At 34.1% G+C, this 19,298-nt stretch overlaps 4 protein-coding genes across 5 annotated transcripts in view; 2 read left to right on the top strand and 2 right to left on the bottom strand.

Moving 5' to 3' along the window:
- The first annotated feature begins 82 nt into the window (after positions 1-82).
- Positions 83-7,693, top strand: LOC105429500 (uncharacterized). Its single transcript, XM_011642503.3, has 9 exons — positions 83-298; positions 796-1,106; positions 1,230-1,358; positions 1,834-1,999; positions 2,132-2,310; positions 2,388-2,765; positions 3,169-3,274; positions 4,429-4,547; positions 4,805-7,693. The coding sequence occupies exons 2-9, from the start codon at positions 813-815 to the stop codon at positions 7,052-7,054; spliced, it is 3,621 nt and encodes a 1,206-aa protein (XP_011640805.2). The 5' UTR covers positions 83-298; positions 796-812; the 3' UTR covers positions 7,055-7,693.
- Positions 7,430-11,476, bottom strand: LOC105429499 (ADP-dependent glucokinase). The gene is made up of 5 exons (XM_011642502.2): positions 11,023-11,476; positions 10,281-10,568; positions 10,032-10,168; positions 9,210-9,658; positions 7,430-8,986 (listed from the first exon to the last, which is right to left on the bottom strand). The coding sequence occupies exons 1-5, from the start codon at positions 11,352-11,354 to the stop codon at positions 8,744-8,746; spliced, it is 1,449 nt and encodes a 482-aa protein (XP_011640804.2). The 5' UTR covers positions 11,355-11,476; the 3' UTR covers positions 7,430-8,743.
- Positions 11,477-11,764: 288 nt separating this feature from the next.
- Positions 11,765-16,168, bottom strand: LOC105429498 (uncharacterized). The gene is made up of 4 exons (XM_011642501.3): positions 15,819-16,168; positions 15,222-15,523; positions 14,450-15,097; positions 11,765-14,374 (listed from the first exon to the last, which is right to left on the bottom strand). Exons 2-4 carry the CDS (start codon positions 15,468-15,470, stop codon positions 12,644-12,646), a joined length of 2,628 nt encoding a protein of 875 aa, XP_011640803.2. The 5' UTR covers positions 15,471-15,523; positions 15,819-16,168; the 3' UTR covers positions 11,765-12,643.
- Positions 16,169-16,904: 736 nt separating this feature from the next.
- The window catches only part of LOC105429495 (calpain-7), a 4,538-nt gene continuing 2,144 nt past the window's right edge, over positions 16,905-19,298 (top strand). The window contains exons 1-7 of one of the 2 annotated variants that reach the window (XM_011642497.3): positions 16,905-17,007; positions 17,193-17,470; positions 17,548-17,711; positions 17,785-17,995; positions 18,063-18,385; positions 18,531-18,663; positions 18,994-19,184. In XM_011642497.3, coding sequence (XP_011640799.2) covers positions 17,278-17,470; positions 17,548-17,711; positions 17,785-17,995; positions 18,063-18,385; positions 18,531-18,663; positions 18,994-19,184 — 1,215 coding nt within the window. In that variant the 5' untranslated portion in view covers positions 16,905-17,007; positions 17,193-17,277. Of the gene's footprint in view, positions 17,101-17,192; positions 17,471-17,547; positions 17,712-17,784; positions 17,996-18,062; positions 18,386-18,530; positions 18,664-18,993; positions 19,185-19,298 lie in introns of both variants that reach the window. The other variant, XM_011642498.3, reaches the window with a different exon arrangement.

Genomic DNA, 19,298 nt, shown 5'->3' with positions numbered 1-19,298 from the left:
GGAATAGCAGACTTTGGTGCAATTTCCATTTGCAGCCGCGGCCGCCAGCGATCCTCGAGTACCCGAGTTCACCCGAGTTGTCCAATCCGGATGATACGGAGAGCTCGGTTGGTCCATGTGAACGCGACGGCCATCGTCACGTTTCGTTTCGTGTCGGTTTCTTCGATCCGCTTCGATCTTCGTGATCTTTGGCTGCGAGGTTGCGGCATGTTGTGTACCGCTGGCGTTTCTGACGACTGTTGACTGTGTTTATTTTAACACCGTTTGCCGTACGATCGAGAGACTTCTCCGAGCTAAGGTGAGCTGCGTGTCGATGTATTTCGACCTGATGTCGTTTTGATGAGAGAGGGAGAGAGAAAGGAGAATGAGAGAACAGCAATGGCTGCAGTGCGACGCCCGAAATTATCGCATGTTTCATGTCTCTCGCGAGATAAGTCTATTCGATTTACATTTGGAACGTTGAGAAACAGAATCACGATTTGTGTAAGGTTTGCTTAGAGTACGAGATCATATTTAAAAACATCTTGCTGATAACGGACTTGCTTTGTTTCTTTTTACTTTCACTCCGATAAATATTAGAGCAAGGAAATAATTGGAAAATTAATAAAATTCATTTCATTGCTCTCATGTGGATCACCGAAGCTAATAGACGATGGCAGGAAAGTTTAAATGTGTGAACCTTTGATTTGTTTCAAGATAATTGGTTTTATGAATTATAAAATCTGTTCCGTTTCGCCAAACTCTTTAATTTGTATTTATATGCGATGGATATAGAAGACTATCTTAATGTCACAGGTGATTTGAGACGAATCATGGAATCAGAATCCAGGCGCAAGGGTCCTAGGAGCCCCAGCGCTGATTCGGATGATTCCTCACATGCTAGAAGAAGAAGAAAATATGATAGGTCACCATCTCCAAGACGTAGCAGATATCGCAGATCACGTTCCAGAGATAGAAGATCTCGTTCAAGTTCCAGAGATAGAAGGCGAAAAGATCCTAGAATGCAAGATTGGAAACAGCAAGCACCTCCATCTCAGCCACAAAGTTCTGTGCCTAATCCAAATAATTCTACTAGTTATGTATCAGCAGTACACAATCAATATCAGGTATAAATAATAAAGATTTGGTAGTAAACATTTATGAACAAGAAAAGACATGAAATCTTATTGATTATCTTATTGATTATCAATTTAGCTTATAAATTTTGTATATTGTTTTATATTTTACAGGCACCTCCACCAAACACAAGTCAGCCACCACCACCTATTTCTGCCTACAATCAAGGATATAACAATTATGGTTACAACTATGGCCCAGGATACGACTACAGTTATCAACAACCTGCCGGCTATCGAAGTGTAAGTTATATTTAAAAAAAAGATTAGTATATTTTTAGTCTTGCTTAGAATAATCATCTCTAATGTCACACAAAAATGTGAATGGAAAGCGATGTATATGTAAATACTAAAGCGGGACAGGTGATTTCTTAAAATCTATCGCATACTTTTGCAAAGCATTTTAGAGATAATTGTATCACTATGTTACCGATTATGATTTATATTCGGTAGCATATTTGTTTTCGCTCTCTTTGAGCGTTTACAATTGTATTTCTCTCTATCACGTTATTGTGAATCTCTCAGTAAGTATAACATTCGCGTTATATATTTTACTGGAACTGATATTGGAAACCCGTAATATTGACCAGACCGTTACATCTTCAAGACTTCCATGTATTAGCCAAAGTCCTCATTTGAGTACCATCCGATGAAGGTAAGGGTCGATAAGAATGCCATTGAACGATTTGAAATTGATTGAACATATTAATTCTGTTAGGATTATCCACCACCCAACTGGCAAGGAAGTCAAGTGCCGTATAACAATCAGCAAGCGCCGCCACCTCCTTCATTGACACCACAACAAGAATCATCGAGGCCGATTGATAGCGGTTCTTCTGGTTTAGTGACATCCTTAACAAGACCTGAGGATGTCAAGAAAGAAGGTGCAATTTTCTTTTTATTTTACAATATGTGACATTATATTTATTTCATTAATGCAATAATTTCTGCATGTTTAATGATAAAAGTTAGTATTTCTTTACCCAATCTTTAAACTCTTTTCAAATTATCTGCAGCAATTGCAGCTGAGGTAAAACAGCAGAAAGCAACATTGGCCAAACAACGAGAGGAATATGTTAAGAAATCTGCCACGTTGCAACGCGAATTGGAAATTCTGCGTCAGCAGTGTGACGAGATAGGCAAGGAAGGTGGCCGTGAAAATAATCGAATTTTAAAAGAAAACCAAAAATTACAGGTAATTAATATGTGTGACCTTATCGGTACATTTTTTGCAATTTATATTTGTCTAATTCTATATAAATACGTTTGCAGATTGAAATACAGAATAAAATGAAATCTATTCATAATGTCATCGATATGCTCACTGGTATCATGGGTGACAAAGTAACAGTGGATGATCTAAAGAGCAAGTTTAAATTAGAATTGAGTAAACGTTCGAGAAGTCCAAAGGAAGATTTTCCGAAAGGGAAGTCTCCTTCGCCAGATAGATCGTCGGCTTCCGATTCAGATAAGGAATCCAAAGCAGATAGAGATGTTAGGGAAAGAAGATCATCGGAGGATAAGCCAATGTATAATTTCGTTCACTACGATCCTGAAATGCATTGGTGTAAAGTCTGCGATATCTTTCCTAAAACAGCAAAGGAATATTTAAATCATCTACATAGCAATGAACACAAAGAAGCTTGTTTAGTAAGTAATATTTTCAAGCAATACAGACGCGTCATAAAACAGATGGATAAACTAATTAAATATTAGAGAAAAATAGATGTAGAGATTCTTGTACACAAATAATATTTATTAGTTACTATAGAGCAAAAACAGGTAGAAGAAAAAATATACGCATATTTCTATAATGAAAAAAAAAAAAAAAAAACATGGATAATTAAGGCTATATATATATTTGTAATTCAAACTATATTTATAACTGGATGATATATTACACAGTAACAATCACAACAAGCAGGTACTTGGTACATGATGTAATTTTTGATGTACCATATATCAATATTTATTAAAGAAAAACAAAAGAGTACCGAGTTTATCGTGCCTGATATCAAGTTTCTTTTTACTAATGTGTTATTTTATATGATAGGAACGCAAGATTGTTGACATGCCATGGCATGAGCGAAATAGCGAAGGGACAGAAAAAGAAGTACCCTATTATTCTGGACTGCCAACGAAAAGAACACCTATTAAAGGTAAGGTCAATTACAGTGGGCAATTACTAATAGATTATAATTCCGTAGCTTGTGCACAGATAACTGTGGTGTTCGGTATGTATTGAAGAAATCAGCAGTCATAAATTGCTTGAAAATTTGTCTGTCCTAAAGTAAGTTCGTAAGAATATTCGTGATATTATCAAACATAATGCCATCAAAACATTTTAAAAATCGATAATTTTAATTCGTATGTATACGTTGAAAAGTATGTGGCAAACATCACATAAGGTGATCTTGATGACTGCAAATTTTCTAGCAATGTCACAAACACCACAGCGATGCATTGGATTTTATCTGGATTCAAGAAGCGCACTTTCTGAGCCGACTTTCTAGCAATGTCACTTTATCGTGATCACATGTCTATAATTTTATTTTCCACAATACTACGTTTTACACATTTAGGGTGATTAGTTATCTTCTGGATCTATTAAGATCTTATCATCGTGGAGTGCACATTGGCAGAAAATAATATATGAAACACTGTATACAAAACATTTTGTGTTGTTGCTTATAACGGAGATATATGTACACATATGTGTAAGTTTTGGTGAAGTTATGCGAAGAAAAAGTTACCACTACTATTTATATTGAAAATGTGTATTATCTTTTTCCACTATTACTAATTTATTTAAATAACAAATTGTATAAACAAAATTGTATAAACTGTTTGTAAAATATACTGCAAGTGCCTGTTTGTCTGTTGTAAACTTAATGGTCATTACATTCGAAACAAATTGTATGTATATATCCAATAGTAAAGTCTTGAATTTTTCGGAGATTAAAAGTAAGCAGTTGCAATATATTCGTATAAAAATAGAATGTATTTTTATTTAGTTATATTTATGCATTATTACTTGTATCATGTATATAGACAATATCTCTGTGAGAAATAAAATTGATTCTTTCTTTCCCTCTCTTTATTTTTTCTACAGAAACATCGTGGGAATACACAAGGAAATTTAATCTAATGTCTTTTTCTCTGCCATTTATATCAAACATCTTTTAATATAATATTTTTGTTTTCAGTGACATGAATGTGTCGCGGCAGAATATAAGGTCATTCTTTATGAACTTATAATGTTTACCTGCTTCGAAGCTTAGATAATGCTAACTGCATGAATGTTTGATTATAGGTCTACAGTTCTTCAGTGCAGCAACAGCTTGGTATTGCAAACTATGTGATGCTTGGATAGGGGATCTTCACTGTGCCAGTGTGCATTTGAAATCGAAATGTCATTCCGAAAATTTTTCCGTAAGTGATTTAAATTTATAATTTATAAATGATGTGTTTTAGTAATAATTAAATTGGAGCAGAAAAGATCTGTTTTGCAGAATAAAATTGAAAATAATATTACAATTATGTATAAATTATTTTGGAAATAATTTTTATTAATTATTTTATTAATAAAAATAATTATTTTTTAAGACAGTAATTTTAAAATAAAATCTAATAAAAAGATTTGCACAAACTCCATATATTTCAAATAATTAAATCAAATAATTGTTTAGCGTTTCGTGGAGCAAAATCCGCATTGGGAAACTGATTGGATGGCCGATAGAGAAAAGGCATTTTCCGAAGAAAAGCACAAACAAATACAACTAGAATTGCAAAAGCAGAAGGATGATGATCCACCAATAAAATCGAAAAAATCAAAGAAGAATAAGAAAAAATCGAAAAAAGCTAAGAAACGCAGAAATAGAAGTAGCGCTAGTGATTCATCAAGCGAGTCGGAAAATTCTGATACAGAGTCTGATCAGGATACTACCAAGAGTATACGTGTGGCAATGCGAAACAAGATGAAAGCATCAACACAGGCGATTCTAAATGAAGAGATAGATTATCAGCGTATAAAACTAAAGGGACATAACTGGTCGAAGGCGCCACCGCAGATTAATCAATCACCGCTACCCGAGCAACATCCATCGGAGTCAGACGACAAACAGCTTTTAAATTCTATCAGGGACAAACTGAAAGCTAAACAGGAAGAGGAGATGAAAAGTCGCAAGATGAATCAGGACAAGATGGAAGAAGAAGAAGAAGAAGAATATTTACATCAAGACTATTCAAAGAAATCAGATGACTTGGAAGCTTGGGGTCCGAAAGAACCACCCAAACCGTTCTGGATAAAGAAGGAAGAGGAAAAACAATCGCAGCCAATCGCGGCGAATAAACCGATTGAGTTGCCAAAACCGGAAGAAATGCCGAAGCCACACATGGGATTCTGGACTAAACAGCAAGTGAATATGACAGTAAAGCCGCCTGAAAGTAAATCAATGGAAAAAGAGGAAGAAAGGGATCGTGACAGAGATCGTTATAAAGACGATCGCGATCGCAAGTATAGCAGATATGAAAGAAGAAGTCGACGAGATAGAGATAGAGATAGGGATAGGGATAGGGATCGTGATCGGGATCGTGATTATTATGATGATCGTCGAAAAAGGGACAGAGACAGAGATAGGGATAGGGATAGCAATGATTCTCCGAGGCGTGATAGAAGTTGGCGCGACAGTCCCAAGAGAGGCTACGACAAGTATGGCAAAGACAGGCGAGGAGATGACAATTCATCAAATGACGAATCTAAATTCGATAAGAAATCGAGTGAATCAAAGTCGAAGAAAGGTGCCGTCCAAAGTAAAAAATCCGCGCCACAAGTAGCAGCTAAAGGCAAGTTACCATTCATCGGCAGATTACCCTTATTCAAGAAGAAGGCTGAAGAACCAAAATTACCAGAGAAAGACATCGCTCCTTTGCCTTATCAACAAAGTAAATTCGAGGACACGCCAAAAGTGCCCAATGAGATCATCAATCCACCAGGTGTTGTGCATATTACTAAATTAGCTACCCCGGTAAACTTAAATAATAACAGCAGCACTACGACTCCACTGGCGAGTAAGACTACTGGTCAGCCTATGAAGATTTTGGTGGCACCTCCACCGCCCGTTCTAAATGAAAGCAAACCGACACAACAGGTGGTTGATATGGAGCTAGACGATCAATCTGAAGAAACAGTGATAGAGGAACAACCGATAGTGGACCAACAGAAACAGCAACAGCAGCAGCAACAAACTTCGAATGTATCAAAATTACCATTACCTCCACATCCACCGCCACCATTGAATAGACCACCACCTAGTTTCACTCCAAGTCAACAGCAGCAATCAACGATACAGAGTAGACCGCCACCGGTGCAAAGTACACCACCGACACCGCAATTTACGCCGAATCGTCCACCACCGCCATTTATGTCAAATCCACCGCCGTTTGTCCAGGCACCGCCGAGATTCCCACCTCGTCAAGCTGTGCCACCTACTGCTTTCATGACGCAGCCACCACCGATACCGAACACAGGCTTTGTACAGAATCATCAAAATCCACCGCCACCGCCAATACCGTCAACAGTAGTAGATTCGAGCGTCGTAGTGCCACCGCATTCTGACGTGGCCGATATTCCGGAACCGTCGGAGAAACGTCCGGCAGACCCGAGTATTCCATTGCCGGATGATCTACAAGAGGCTCTTAACATAATTTTCCCGAAAGAGGAGATATCAGAGACCAAACAACAGCAACAACAACAGAATCAACAGGAATCTAACATCATGTATTCTTCGATGTACAGTATGTTAGGTTGTGTAGGTTACGGTCCTGAATACATGGATCAACCACCACCTGAAATTATGCAAGAGGCGGAAGCAGACACGCAACCCGGACCTGACGATCTTCGCATGCTGGGCATTGATGAAGGAGATACAATCTTGTAAATCGCTCTATAGATTTGTACCGATGTACGCCGCTCTCGTTAATTCAGAATAACGTTAAACATGAAGGATTGGTTCACTATATTGATCCGCTTATCAATATAATTCATTTCGATAATATATGACAAGCGTTTATATAACTATCATTAATATAACTATCTGTCACATTATTTTAAATGTGATGCAAAAGAAAAACAAGCAATTACGATCAATAATCTTAAAGTATTGCGAGTGTAGTCAGCTATGAATCGCGAATCGCGCATAGATCTGACAGCTTAAGCGACGTGCATCTGTAAAGATTACTTAATGATATACAATAGAAAACTTACGAATCGTCTGCTAGATAGTAACGTTTGTTATGTCGTTAACATAATTACCTTTTTTTTTTAAATATATTTTTCAGTTTTATTTTGTCAATTTGATATATTATTGCACAATCAATATCACATCTCAATGATCAGCAATAGCATTGATTAACATATAATTATTTTGAATGTCTCGTATCTACACTTTAATAAAGATAATAAAAAATTTGTTGAAAAACGACAAACATGACAACGTTATCGAATGTTATCAGTGCATACGTCAAAAAGATATATGTAATATTAATAAAAACCATTTTACGTTGTATATCAACATTAATATTGTATGTTTAATTTTGCAAATCCATAACTTTTAAGTTATGTTGCGCGCGCGCGCGTGTATGTGTACCACACACCACACACACACCATATATATATATATATATATACACACACACACCATACACACACACACACCATACACACACACACACACGATACAATATAATTTCAAAAAAGTAAACGAAATGTGAGAGTTTATAAACATATATATGTGTGTGTATATATGTGTGTGTGTGTGTGTGTGTGTGTGTGTGTGTATGTATATAAAGATAACACGACTCTACATTGGAATGCGTAAGATCATAATATTGGAGGTACATGTGACATTTCTTGATATTCTTTTTCTTTTTTAAGAAATCGCTCTTCAACTTTCCCTTTTTTTGCTTTTTGCTTTACTCTTACAATCGATTTCTAAAGATAATATCACATTGCCTCCATTTTTTAAAGATAATGTTATTAATGTTAACTGCACATCTATTGCTATGTAATCGTTGAAGTTATCGCTATGGAAATATAGATCACATGACACTATTTAATTCTTAAGTATCCATTTTCACTCAAGTTTAGGAAATTTTTTGTTTTCGATTTCGTAAATTACGTTATAAAAAACACTTAATCTACCACAGCTTACGTAATACAATATCGGAATGAACATCTTTCGATTAAAATTAATCTACAAATGCGAGAATAACAATGCAATACCTGCAAACATTTAGTACCAAATTGCTATCGATAATTGTAATAGGCAGAGCGTCGCGACTCGATAAAATGCATTCGAGTGCATAAAAGAATCAAATCGTGCTTTACATAATATAGCGATGCTTAATGATAATTGTGTATCCAGTCTCTATCTTTCTTGCAGTCAAATGGAATGTAAAGACCAATATAAAGTGTGGATATTGATTCTCACATGCTACAAACATGATTAAAGGCCTAGCTTAGGATTTCCGTTCGTCTATATGTTCATCTATATATACGTGATGCAAAAGATTTACAATTCATAACGCGAACACGCCGGTGCAATAAAACGATCTCGTCGTATCGATGATTAGATCTGAAGTACTAGGCCTGCGCTGGAAATGTTGTCTCCGCCACCTGCCGTCTGACTAGCTTGCGTGCAAACCAACACGGGAGCGATGCACACTTGAATAGGAATATCTTCTTGCTCCACTTTCAGAACTTCGTCCCAACAAGACACCGGCTTGTCGATGTTTAATGCTATTCTAGTACCATCGACGATAGACGTTGAGAAACTATCATCCATAATTAATGTTGCTTTTTTTACATCTACCTGCATAATATGAAATAATTTTGAAATTATTGAACGAATCTATTATATGTTGCATATATACAAAATACGTTTTAATATATGTATAAATAAATGCTATGTGTATGTTTTTAATTTATGTTTAATATTTTATTCGAAAATTGCGTTTGGTGATTACGATATGGATTTATTGCAAATATTAAAAATGATAAAATATTTATATTTCGAATATCTGAATAATACTTACATTACTTGATGCACATACATGTCTGTGTGCAGTTAACGATGCTTTGGCTGCAGCAGCCATAGTATTCTTCCAAATGGAATCCTTGACGGTAAATATAGCTTGATATGCCAACGTGTGCACATGAATTCTTGTGAGCTCTCTAGAATTTGCGATCGACTTTCCTCGCAGACGTATGAGTTTAAATAACGTTCTCATCTGATCCAACACCGTCGCAACTCGTGGGGTCGAGTTAGCAACTAATGAGATATTACCGTAATACATTGTGTTGTACAAATTCGCTATTTCTTGTTCATTCATTCCCAAACTATCGGCAAAAGGAACCACCAAGTCACACAACTCGAAAAGTAATTTATCCTCGGCGAATGAGGCCATCTCGAAATGGATTCTGGTAGAACTCGGACGCTCTACCATTTGTTTCTTCACGTTCATCAACAGATTCTTACGCTTGTCTGTAAAATTTTGTAGTGTGAGAAACTGATTTAATATATAAGGCAGATAAGGACAGATGATATCACCAGATAGGAGATTATTCAACATGTAAAATAAATAAAAAATGTAGAATAAAATGTTTTCGTATGAGGCTTCGTTCCTAAAATAATCGAACTTGAAGATTTATCGCGTCTATACATGCACTTGTCTAACTTCCGACTTGAAATATAATTATTAAAATTGTCAAAATACATTATAAATTAAGATTATTCATAATTCTTAACGTTGCATTTAATGAAATTAAATTGATAATGTTCAAAATTAAATCAATTTTGGTATCCGTTTCGGCTCATCCTGTATAATCATTGATACATTGGTGATAGAAAAAGCTACCTTCCCGAAATGGATAATTGTCCATCATCTGGAGGCCACTGACTACTAGCAAATCGGGATCATAGGTCCCTAGGATTTTATCAAAGGCATTGAACGAACTGATCATTGGATTATTCACGTCGTTATGAACGATATATCTAAAAACGGCATAAAGGAATACAATTTTTCATCAGATTACATCGTTTAGTTTACCTAATTATATGTTTATCTTACCACTATTTTCATCTGTTATTTTATCATTATCAGTACCTGTTTGCTCTCGCACTAGAATAAGGGCCCCATACTTCGCCATGCTTATACTCCATAATAAGATGAATATCGTCACGTTTTACCTCTCCACCTACTACATTTATCACTTGCGGGATCATCTGATGCAAAGATTTGGTCAGCTTAGCTGCGAGAGTCACATCACATCCCTCTCGCGCAAACCGCATTGCCATAACTGCTGCATTTCCTCCAATTGTCGAATAAGATGAAGGAAATGATCGTGCTTTCGATACCAATTCGTCGAATAGAGTTCTATTTGCCATGTAGCGTCTATAAAAAAAAGTTTCCGTCATTTTTTAAAGTAAAATTACGATTATGAATATGTGATTACAATATGATATATGAGATAATTTATAATGTAATAAACCTTGACAATCATGTAAGATAATTTTAAATAATTAGAGATAGTCATGGCACATAGAAAAATAGAATGGCTAATTGCCATTTTAATATTTATTCAGTGAGATATTTAAATCCTAGCAGAGTAATTCTGTTGATCAAACAGGATCTAAATTCTCTAATATCATTAAATATTTCATTAAAGTGCTTTGAATATAATTTACATATATATAACCATTATCAATATACTTAACGTGATTAACACACTCTAATTATTATATTCAATTATTAAACAGTAATTATATTTTTTATCTATAAGTATATATTCATTGGACGTATTCATTCCGTATTAAAAAATGATGACAAGAACGTGAACTGAGCTTACTCGGCCGCGGCTCCATGGCGAAAATAATAAGCGAAGCTCTTGAGTAGCTCGAGCTCGGTATTAATTTCATCAAAATGTTCAGGTCGGCCGATCTCGTCTGAATATCTTAGCAGATGTTTTGCGTCAATGAAGACGTCGGTGCACACGCCATAACCTATAGCGACTTTCGGCCTCTTGGTAATGATGTGCTTATTCTCAAGTCTCTCGAGGCCGTGTAACAAGGTAAGTAGCCGTTTTTGCAAAATGTCATCTGTGTTACGATAGTAGATCGCCGCTAGCACGATCAGCACAGTGAAAAATGTCCCGAATCCTAACCTCCTCTTGTATCCCATATTGTTGCTTGTGTCGCTGTCAGCACGATCGGCACCGTGATGAACACCCCTTCATGTCCCTCATGCGCAATTGCCGCGCGATTGACCACGATGTCCGATATCTGCGTGTGCATTCTTGCGTATAACTATCCCAATTATAGATCGAGTTTTAATTCCATATTAACTTATAAAATTCTAAAGTAAACTTATAAAGTTAATGTATTTATATATGTATTATATATGTATTTATATATATATATATATATATATATATATATATATATATAAATACTTTATAAATATATTTTATAATTTTACACACACACACACACACACACACACACACACATTTTATATATTTTATATATATGTATATTTCAGTTCAGACTATCTTTAACATGCTGCAAAACATTGAAAAGACTCATCAAAGCTTTGGCATTTTGAAGTAATTTATTGAACAATGAGTATTCATATATGATAAAATACTATTAAATAATTTAAAGTTTTTCTTTTGCACAAACATTTCTTTAATGTTAATGATAAGATAATGACGAGCTTTATTATTTAAAAAGAAAATTACTTATTGTATATTTAATGGTTCTGTTAAATATTCATTTGTTTAAGTACATGCAATCTATAAAACAGTCTACATAAAGTCATCATAAAGATATACTACGTATTTTCAAATATATGTCATGATCGATAATTATCTCTCTGTATAAGTATAAAATTCGCTTATATCCCTACAAGTCGATCAGTCAGGCAGTCAGTAAATAAACTGAGAGATAAAATATTTTATATCTCGCGCGATATACAATATATGTTATATACATAAAATATGCTTGGGAAATATTACTACAATTATGCTTTATAATGGATAGGAAATTATGAGAACAATTGTTTCAATAATTAAAGAAATATTAAAATATAATACAATATTTCTCGCAATACGTGGAGCAAATTGGAAGTAATTAATGAATAAAAAAGAAAATATGTACAATATTTTGTCATTTATCCTCAGCAATGTCTCTCGTTGTGCCAATTGTCCAATTATTTTTAAGATCTCGTTATTTTCTGTTAGGAACTTATATCGATCCAATAATTTAAAATAATTACAACCAATAATGTTTTATATTTGACATAGAATTATTTTTAAACGTTCATTCAAGAGATTCAATAAATTTAGTTCTGACGCGATAATATATCCACATTGATTGCTAATTAATTAACTTTATTTTTTTATTTTTCTTATTTTGTTTATGTCTCTTGATGCCTCTTTCATTAATTCAATTCGTTTTTTTTGTGTTTTTTCATTCCTTGTTCTTTGTATGAAGACGCATATGCTTCTTCAGATTGTCGAGTCGATTGCATCGGCGATCGCAGTAATCACACTTGTATGGCATCAAGTTACTGTGGACGACTACATGGCCATTTAAATGGCTAATCTGCTTGAAACGCTTGCCACAAATTGTACAGGTATACGGTCGCTCGTTCATATGAGCGGATGAGATGTGCGTCTGCAGATTCGTCTTCCTAACGAACGTCGCTTTGCACACATCGCACTCGAACGGCCGTACATTCGCGTGGATCGCCAAGTGTGATTTGAGCACATTTTTATGTTTGAAGTTCTTTTCGCATAGATGACACTGAAACGGTCGTTCGTCGTTGTGCACTTTCTTGTGCACCGACAGATGTGCCAATTGCTTGAACATCTTGGCGCAGATCTCGCATTGATATGTACGACCATCCTCATGCGCGGCACTGATGTGACGGCGCAGAGTATCAGCCAGAGTATACCGTTTGCCACAGATCTTGCAGCAGTATGGACGCTCATTAGTATGTGTCAATAAATGACCGTTCAAATTGCGCTTCTCGAGGAAGCGCGCGCCGCATACGTCGCATTGATACGGCTTCTCACCGTTGTGCACGTACATATGTTTTTTCAGCGAATTTGACAGACTGAAGCGTTTCAAGCACACAGTGCACTGGAAGCGACGCTCGCCCGTGTGCACCAGCATGTGCGACTTAACGTGACCAGCCTGCTTGAATCGCTTACCACATACCTTACAGTCATACTGACGTTCCTGCGTATGCGTGAATATATGGCGTTCCAGCACGCTTTTCGTCGTAAACACCTTCTTGCAATTGTCGCATTCAAACAAACGGTAGACATCGCGAATTTTGGACGTGGTCGTTGTCACGTCACCCTTATGCGTGTGTGCATGCTGTTTTAGTAAATCCAACGAGTCGAACTTCACACCGCATACTGTACATTGAAACGAGCGATAGTCATGATGGGTCAACGAGTGTTGGCTGAGATGACCCAGCTGTTTGAAGCTCTTATTGCATATCTCGCACACGTACGGCCGTTCGTTTGTGTGCGATCGCATGTGCCTCTCCAGCACGCTTGGAAAACTAAATTTCTGCTTGCAATATGTACATTGTAAGGATTGTATCTTCGACCCGCGATTCTCCGTGGATAGCTTTCGTTTACCAACTTGATTGGAGTTCTTGCCGGTCTTGCCGCAGGAATCTTTTGTATTTATTAATGAATCGCAATCTTCATTCGCCTCAGAGTCGGATGTCTCGTGTGTCGTTTGACTCATTGATTTTTCCTTATTAGATATAGCCGCTATCGTGCCAGTATTATTTCTCGTATTTCTACTAACGGGAATTTCACTTTCCTCGATTGATTTATCTTGTTCATGCGACTGTTTCATATGCTTTGTGTATAATCTTAGAACGCTAAATGTCTTTTTGCACAGTTTACAATGGAAGAGCCGTTTTGTCTCATGAGTTCTCATATGGTTCTTCAAATGTCCTATCTTCATATATTGCTTTTGACAGTATTTGCACTTGAGAGATTGAGTATCTTCATGGACTTTCGATTCATTTTTCACGTTTAGTTCATCTGTATGATCTACTGTGCGCGCATTGTCTGTGAGAGATTCATTCCTCGCCTTGACGCAACTGAAGACATTTATATCGACTTTCAAAGGTGCATTTTGGTTCTGTGTATCTTGTGCGTTTTCTTCATATTGCTGAAAATAGAATAATTTCAATCATCACATTCATAATATTGAAATGCAACATTGTACATTATGTAGCATTATTACATTGGAATTTGATGTACACTGCGTATCTGCCGTTGCTGCGGCCGCGATTTTTCTGTCTGACAAATATTTGAGCCATTCTTCTTCCGTCCACAGATTCTCCATGTCTTTCTCCATGCTTTGAAAATTTTCGCGTACATTTTGTCTGAACAACACGTCATATGGAACTTTATCATTCTGACAGCGATATGTCGAATTGTGAACAATCTGTATAAAGTTTAGTCCTTCACACCAGGCTTTGGTTGGATTCTTTTTCATCCAGGATTCGAGCGCGCTCTTAAAATCCCTATAGCTAACTTCACATTTAGACACGTCCCCGTGCAATAGAAATAAATCGTTCCACAGCAAACGTAGTTCACATACAACTTGTTCAGCAAACTTACGTCCATTGCCACTCTGTAATACTCGTGGTGCTCCTATGATCGCCAATATATCTAGCAGATTCACCGCGACCTCTCTGGCTGCATTGCTATGGAGCGGTTTTAGTATAACAAATTTGGAAAATTGATCTTCATAAACGAGAAAATATTTATAATTGAACATAGAATCTACTGTCATCTCTATTATATCAATGCGACCCTTATTATACAATTTCTCTGAGATGTTAATTAATCCTTTGGGCAATTGATTTACAGACCTCGTTTGATAAGGCTGAAAATAAATATATAGAATAAATACCTTACAGTAAAAAGAGAAAAAGATTTCTAATATAAATATATTAATATTTATATTAGATTAATATTTATATTAAGTTAAGAATTAAAACTTAACTTACTGTTATCAATATATCTCGACAGCTGCTTTCCTGCTTGATTTCCTTGTCCTTCTCTTTAGGTGTGACTTGCATATGTACAATTCCATTTTGTCCTGACTGAGAATTCAAAGCACTTTGGAAGAATTTTGCTTCTTGCTTTATTAAGAAGTCTTGACTTTTATTTCCTGGCAGCAAGTGATCCAAAGAATTGTTTATATATGCATTTTGTGCTATCCACTCCATACTTATGGCATTTCTTATTTTTGTCATATGTTGAATCAAATATTAGGTTTTTTTATTCGTGTTGGTTTCCTTATGATTTCCTATGATTAATTAATGCGGTTTTATCATACAAGTATTAAACTAGATTTTCTAAATTAACAATTTTATTAAAGTTTTTTTTTTACCGTGAAAAATAAAGGTTAACTTTAAAAGTGAAATTAATAATCTATTAGATTATGATTATTTTTATTATAATTATTTTAGGATTAAAAGACTTTTATTTTTTTGCATGTTATTTATTTCTGACACATCGAAAAAATCAAGCCGGCATAATGGAACTGACAATCAATTTTCTATCGAATCATTAACCTATAAAATCATGTAAATTCAACTTACATCAGTTTTTATTCAATCCGTATGTTTGGAAAATTATTCAATTGAGATTTATATATCGTACTGAAATGTTCTGCAACCTTTCACATATTTTCCCACTTTATTTTGATAGATAAATTATGATTAGTCCAATTCTGTTTGTAATCAAGATATGTCAGTCCCTTGACGTTTTTTAGCATACTGTGAAAATTCATTCAACGTCAAGACGAATTTTCATGAATATTCTATTGTAAAAATTGAAAATCATTAATTATTAATTCATGAAATTGACAAAAATGAAAAACAGAAAAATTATTAAAATCAACGCAGAACCAGAAATTCATTCACGTATTACTCCATGTGCATGTGCATATGATATGTGAACATGTATGAGTCTGATGAAGTTTGATATAAGTCATAATCTGTTCAACCCAATGTAGATAACAAAAAAGAAAATTTACACTGAATATCCAATAGATAAAGATTATAAAATTGTAAATTGCTTAAAATATTTATTTGATATTTATTATTCAAAATTTCAGATTAAAAATTTTGAAAATTTTGGAAACTTGATTCTTTAAATTATAACTAACTTAAATTATAACTAACTTTAAATTATAACTGCCATCTCTCATCTGAAATATATTTGTTTCAATGTCCATAAATTTTTATGAATTTATTCAATTTTCAAAATTACTAATTATAAAATATCTTTGAGATATTAAAAAATAGCATTTATTTTCTTTTATTCTTTTAATAGTATGCCGATAAAATTGTAATCAGTCTAGTTTGTTAACTTTTCATAGAAATATAACAGTTATAATTATCAATTAAAATTTAAATTCTAAAAAAATTGAAAAATGACAGGAAAAACAAAAAATCGATAACCTATCAAAAATAGCATTTATATTTCAAAAATAGTGATTTTAAAAATTTTCGAAATTTTAAATTTGAAGCGCTGAAAGATTATTTAAAAAAAAAACTAATATTATGAAAATTTGATAAGTAGATAGGAGATTGTTGTATAAATTAAAACTTTAAATATTACAATTTTTAAAATTTCATTTTATTATATATTCTCTTTCATCTTCTTTGGCAAGCTCCCATATCTCACATACTATATGCGCACGCACAATCATACTGTAAGAATTTTAGGTGTAAGGCGCATGCCCCGAATAAGTAGTACGCCAACAATTGATGTGATTATGCCAAGGTATACATGACTGTATATACTGCACATACATGATACCAAATGCACGCACTTTATATCTTATCTTTTTATATCTTTCTATATTTTTTGTGATACGTACGTAAATAAATTCTAGATAAAATCATATAATACTTTATAGTACTTTATTTTAATAGTATTGGAAATAAAAAACTACTATTTTACAATAGAAAAAAAGGAGTTTTAAGTTGTGTGGAATTTTGACGGAACACAATTTATCGAATGAATCTGGATTCTTGATTATCGCTCGTTAAAATGACGCAAACTTTGGATGATGCGCGACTTGCTGCTCGTAGAGCTGTGCAATTCGATAGAAATTCTCAATACGAGCAAGCTTTGTATTATTATGATATTGCTATAAAGCTTCTTGCCAGACTGCAATTAGATAGCACGTATGAAGACAAGCTTACAGAATATCGTGAGAGAATTACTTTAATACAACGCCTCAGTAAGCATATGAATTCTTTAAATCAATGCTTATATAAACATGCTTTTAACAAAAAATGTTTTTTCTGAAACTTCTAGTTCATGAAGAAGAACAAAATAAACATAAACCAGAATCTTTACATCAATCCGAGTTACAAAGATGTAAATTTCTCATGAATCAAGCATTAGATGCAGATGAAGCAGGTTTAAAAGACATTGCAGTAAAATTGTATACTGATGCTGCGGAACTTGGTCTTAGCACAGTAAGTGCAATCTTTCTCAATCTAATTATTATATACCTGTTAAATTCTTTTTCTTGATTTATATATTTTACAGAAAACTGTTGACACAGAAATAAAAACAAAATTAACAAATCTTGTCAGAGTTGCTGTCGAACGGGCAGAGTCCCTGAAAGGAATCAAAACTCCAGATAATGGTGTTATGAAAAGTCTTGCTAAACTACCATCTGTACCAGAAACCAATTTTCCAGATATTGAACAGCCAATACAATCGGAACAACCAGTAAATGCATCATCAACTACTCCAGGTAATGAATAAATTTAAAGACCCAAAACAAAATATTAGAATATATTTATTATTTGAATAAATTTCAGCAAGAAATGATAGATCTTCGCTTCATCGAGAAAGCAGTGGGCATCTCAAAGTAACTGGTGGTAGTACCAATTACACTGAAGAAGAAAAGAAAGTGTTACTTCATAGTTCTCATATAAATGATAATGAATTTGTACCATTTATGAATATTGATCTTGCTGAAAAATTTCAATATGCCTTTCCATTTACCGATAAAGATGGATTATTAGAGCTGGCACCAAAGCAAAAACCAGATTTTGCTGGATGGCGTCGTCCAGAAGAATTATATTCTGATCCTAAAATGGTCATTGGCCATCATGTTGATTACTATAGCATAAAACAGACTGTTAGTAACATATAGTAACGATAATAATGAGTATTAAAAAATATATACTTTTGTATTATTATTTTGTTATTTAAGCATAGTGTGAAAATAATAATGAAATTACAACATGCTTGATTAATATTGAATTTGCTTTTTATATTTTTAGGTAGTTTCGGATTGTTCATTTGTCGCTTCTCTGGCTGTAAGTGCTCAATATGAGAAAAAGTTTGGACGAAGACTCATAACATCTATTATTTATCCCAAAAATAAATATAAAGAACCCATATATAATCCATTTGGTAATTATTCAATTTATTTTACTTAGCTTAGTGTATAATGTAAGTATTATTAATTGTGTATATTTATGTAATATATCAAGAATGCTTAGCTACATGGAGGAGGTATATATTTTGTACAAGCACTGATGCTTATATTTTTGTTGTTTTGGCTAGTTCTATACACAAAGACAAATTAAAAACGTTCATATTTGATGGCTTTTTTTAAATGGAAATTAAAAGATACATTTAACAAGTACAATCATTCTTTACATAAGAATTCATTTTGCATTAAAAACTTGTGTATGCTTTGATATTTATTATATATTAGAAATGATGAACATGTAATATCAGGAAAATACATGGTGAAACTACACATCAATGGCATTCCACGTAAAGTAATAATAGATGACCTCCTGCCTGTAAGCCGATACAACCAATTACTCTGTTCCTACTCTAGCAATCATGGGGAGCTATGGATTTCTTTACTCGAGAAAGCTTATATGAAAGTAATGGGTGGTTATGATTTTCCTGGATCGAATAGTGTAAGATTATGTTTTTTGCAACACATTAAAATATTAGTTGTTCTATAATTTGTTTCATTAATCTTTTCTTTTAATATGTCTAATACGTATTATTTTCATATGTTAATTTCATCT

Source organism: Pogonomyrmex barbatus, unplaced genomic scaffold (assembly GCF_055798465.1).
Source record: "Pogonomyrmex barbatus isolate J1 unplaced genomic scaffold, ASM5579846v1 scaffold3, whole genome shotgun sequence".
In the NCBI taxonomy this organism is placed as follows: domain Eukaryota; kingdom Metazoa; phylum Arthropoda; class Insecta; order Hymenoptera; family Formicidae; genus Pogonomyrmex; species Pogonomyrmex barbatus.
Note: the sequence above shows the minus strand (reverse complement) of the source record. Positions and strands in the feature narration are given on the sequence as shown.

Coding starts and splice junctions, on each gene's coding strand:
- LOC105429498 (XM_011642501.3), bottom strand. CDS start 15,470: ATGACAAAAATAAGAAATGCCATAAGTATGGAGTGGATAGCACAAAAT. Junction 15,098..15,221: donor GTCGAGATATATTGATAACA/GTAAGTTAAGTT, acceptor ATTTATTTTCAG/CCTTATCAAACGAGGTCTGT. Junction 14,375..14,449: donor AGTGTACATCAAATTCCAAT/GTAATAATGCTA, acceptor TTCTATTTTCAG/CAATATGAAGAAAACGCACA.
- LOC105429499 (XM_011642502.2), bottom strand. CDS start 11,354: ATGGGATACAAGAGGAGGTTAGGATTCGGGACATTTTTCACTGTGCTG. Junction 10,569..11,022: donor CGCCATGGAGCCGCGGCCGA/GTAAGCTCAGTT, acceptor TTTTTTTTATAG/ACGCTACATGGCAAATAGAA. Junction 10,169..10,280: donor TCTAGTGCGAGAGCAAACAG/GTACTGATAATG, acceptor TGCCGTTTTTAG/ATATATCGTTCATAACGACG.
- LOC105429500 (XM_011642503.3), top strand. CDS start 813: ATGGAATCAGAATCCAGGCGCAAGGGTCCTAGGAGCCCCAGCGCTGAT. Junction 1,107..1,229: donor CAGTACACAATCAATATCAG/GTATAAATAATA, acceptor TATATTTTACAG/GCACCTCCACCAAACACAAG. Junction 4,548..4,804: donor GTCATTCCGAAAATTTTTCC/GTAAGTGATTTA, acceptor ATAATTGTTTAG/CGTTTCGTGGAGCAAAATCC.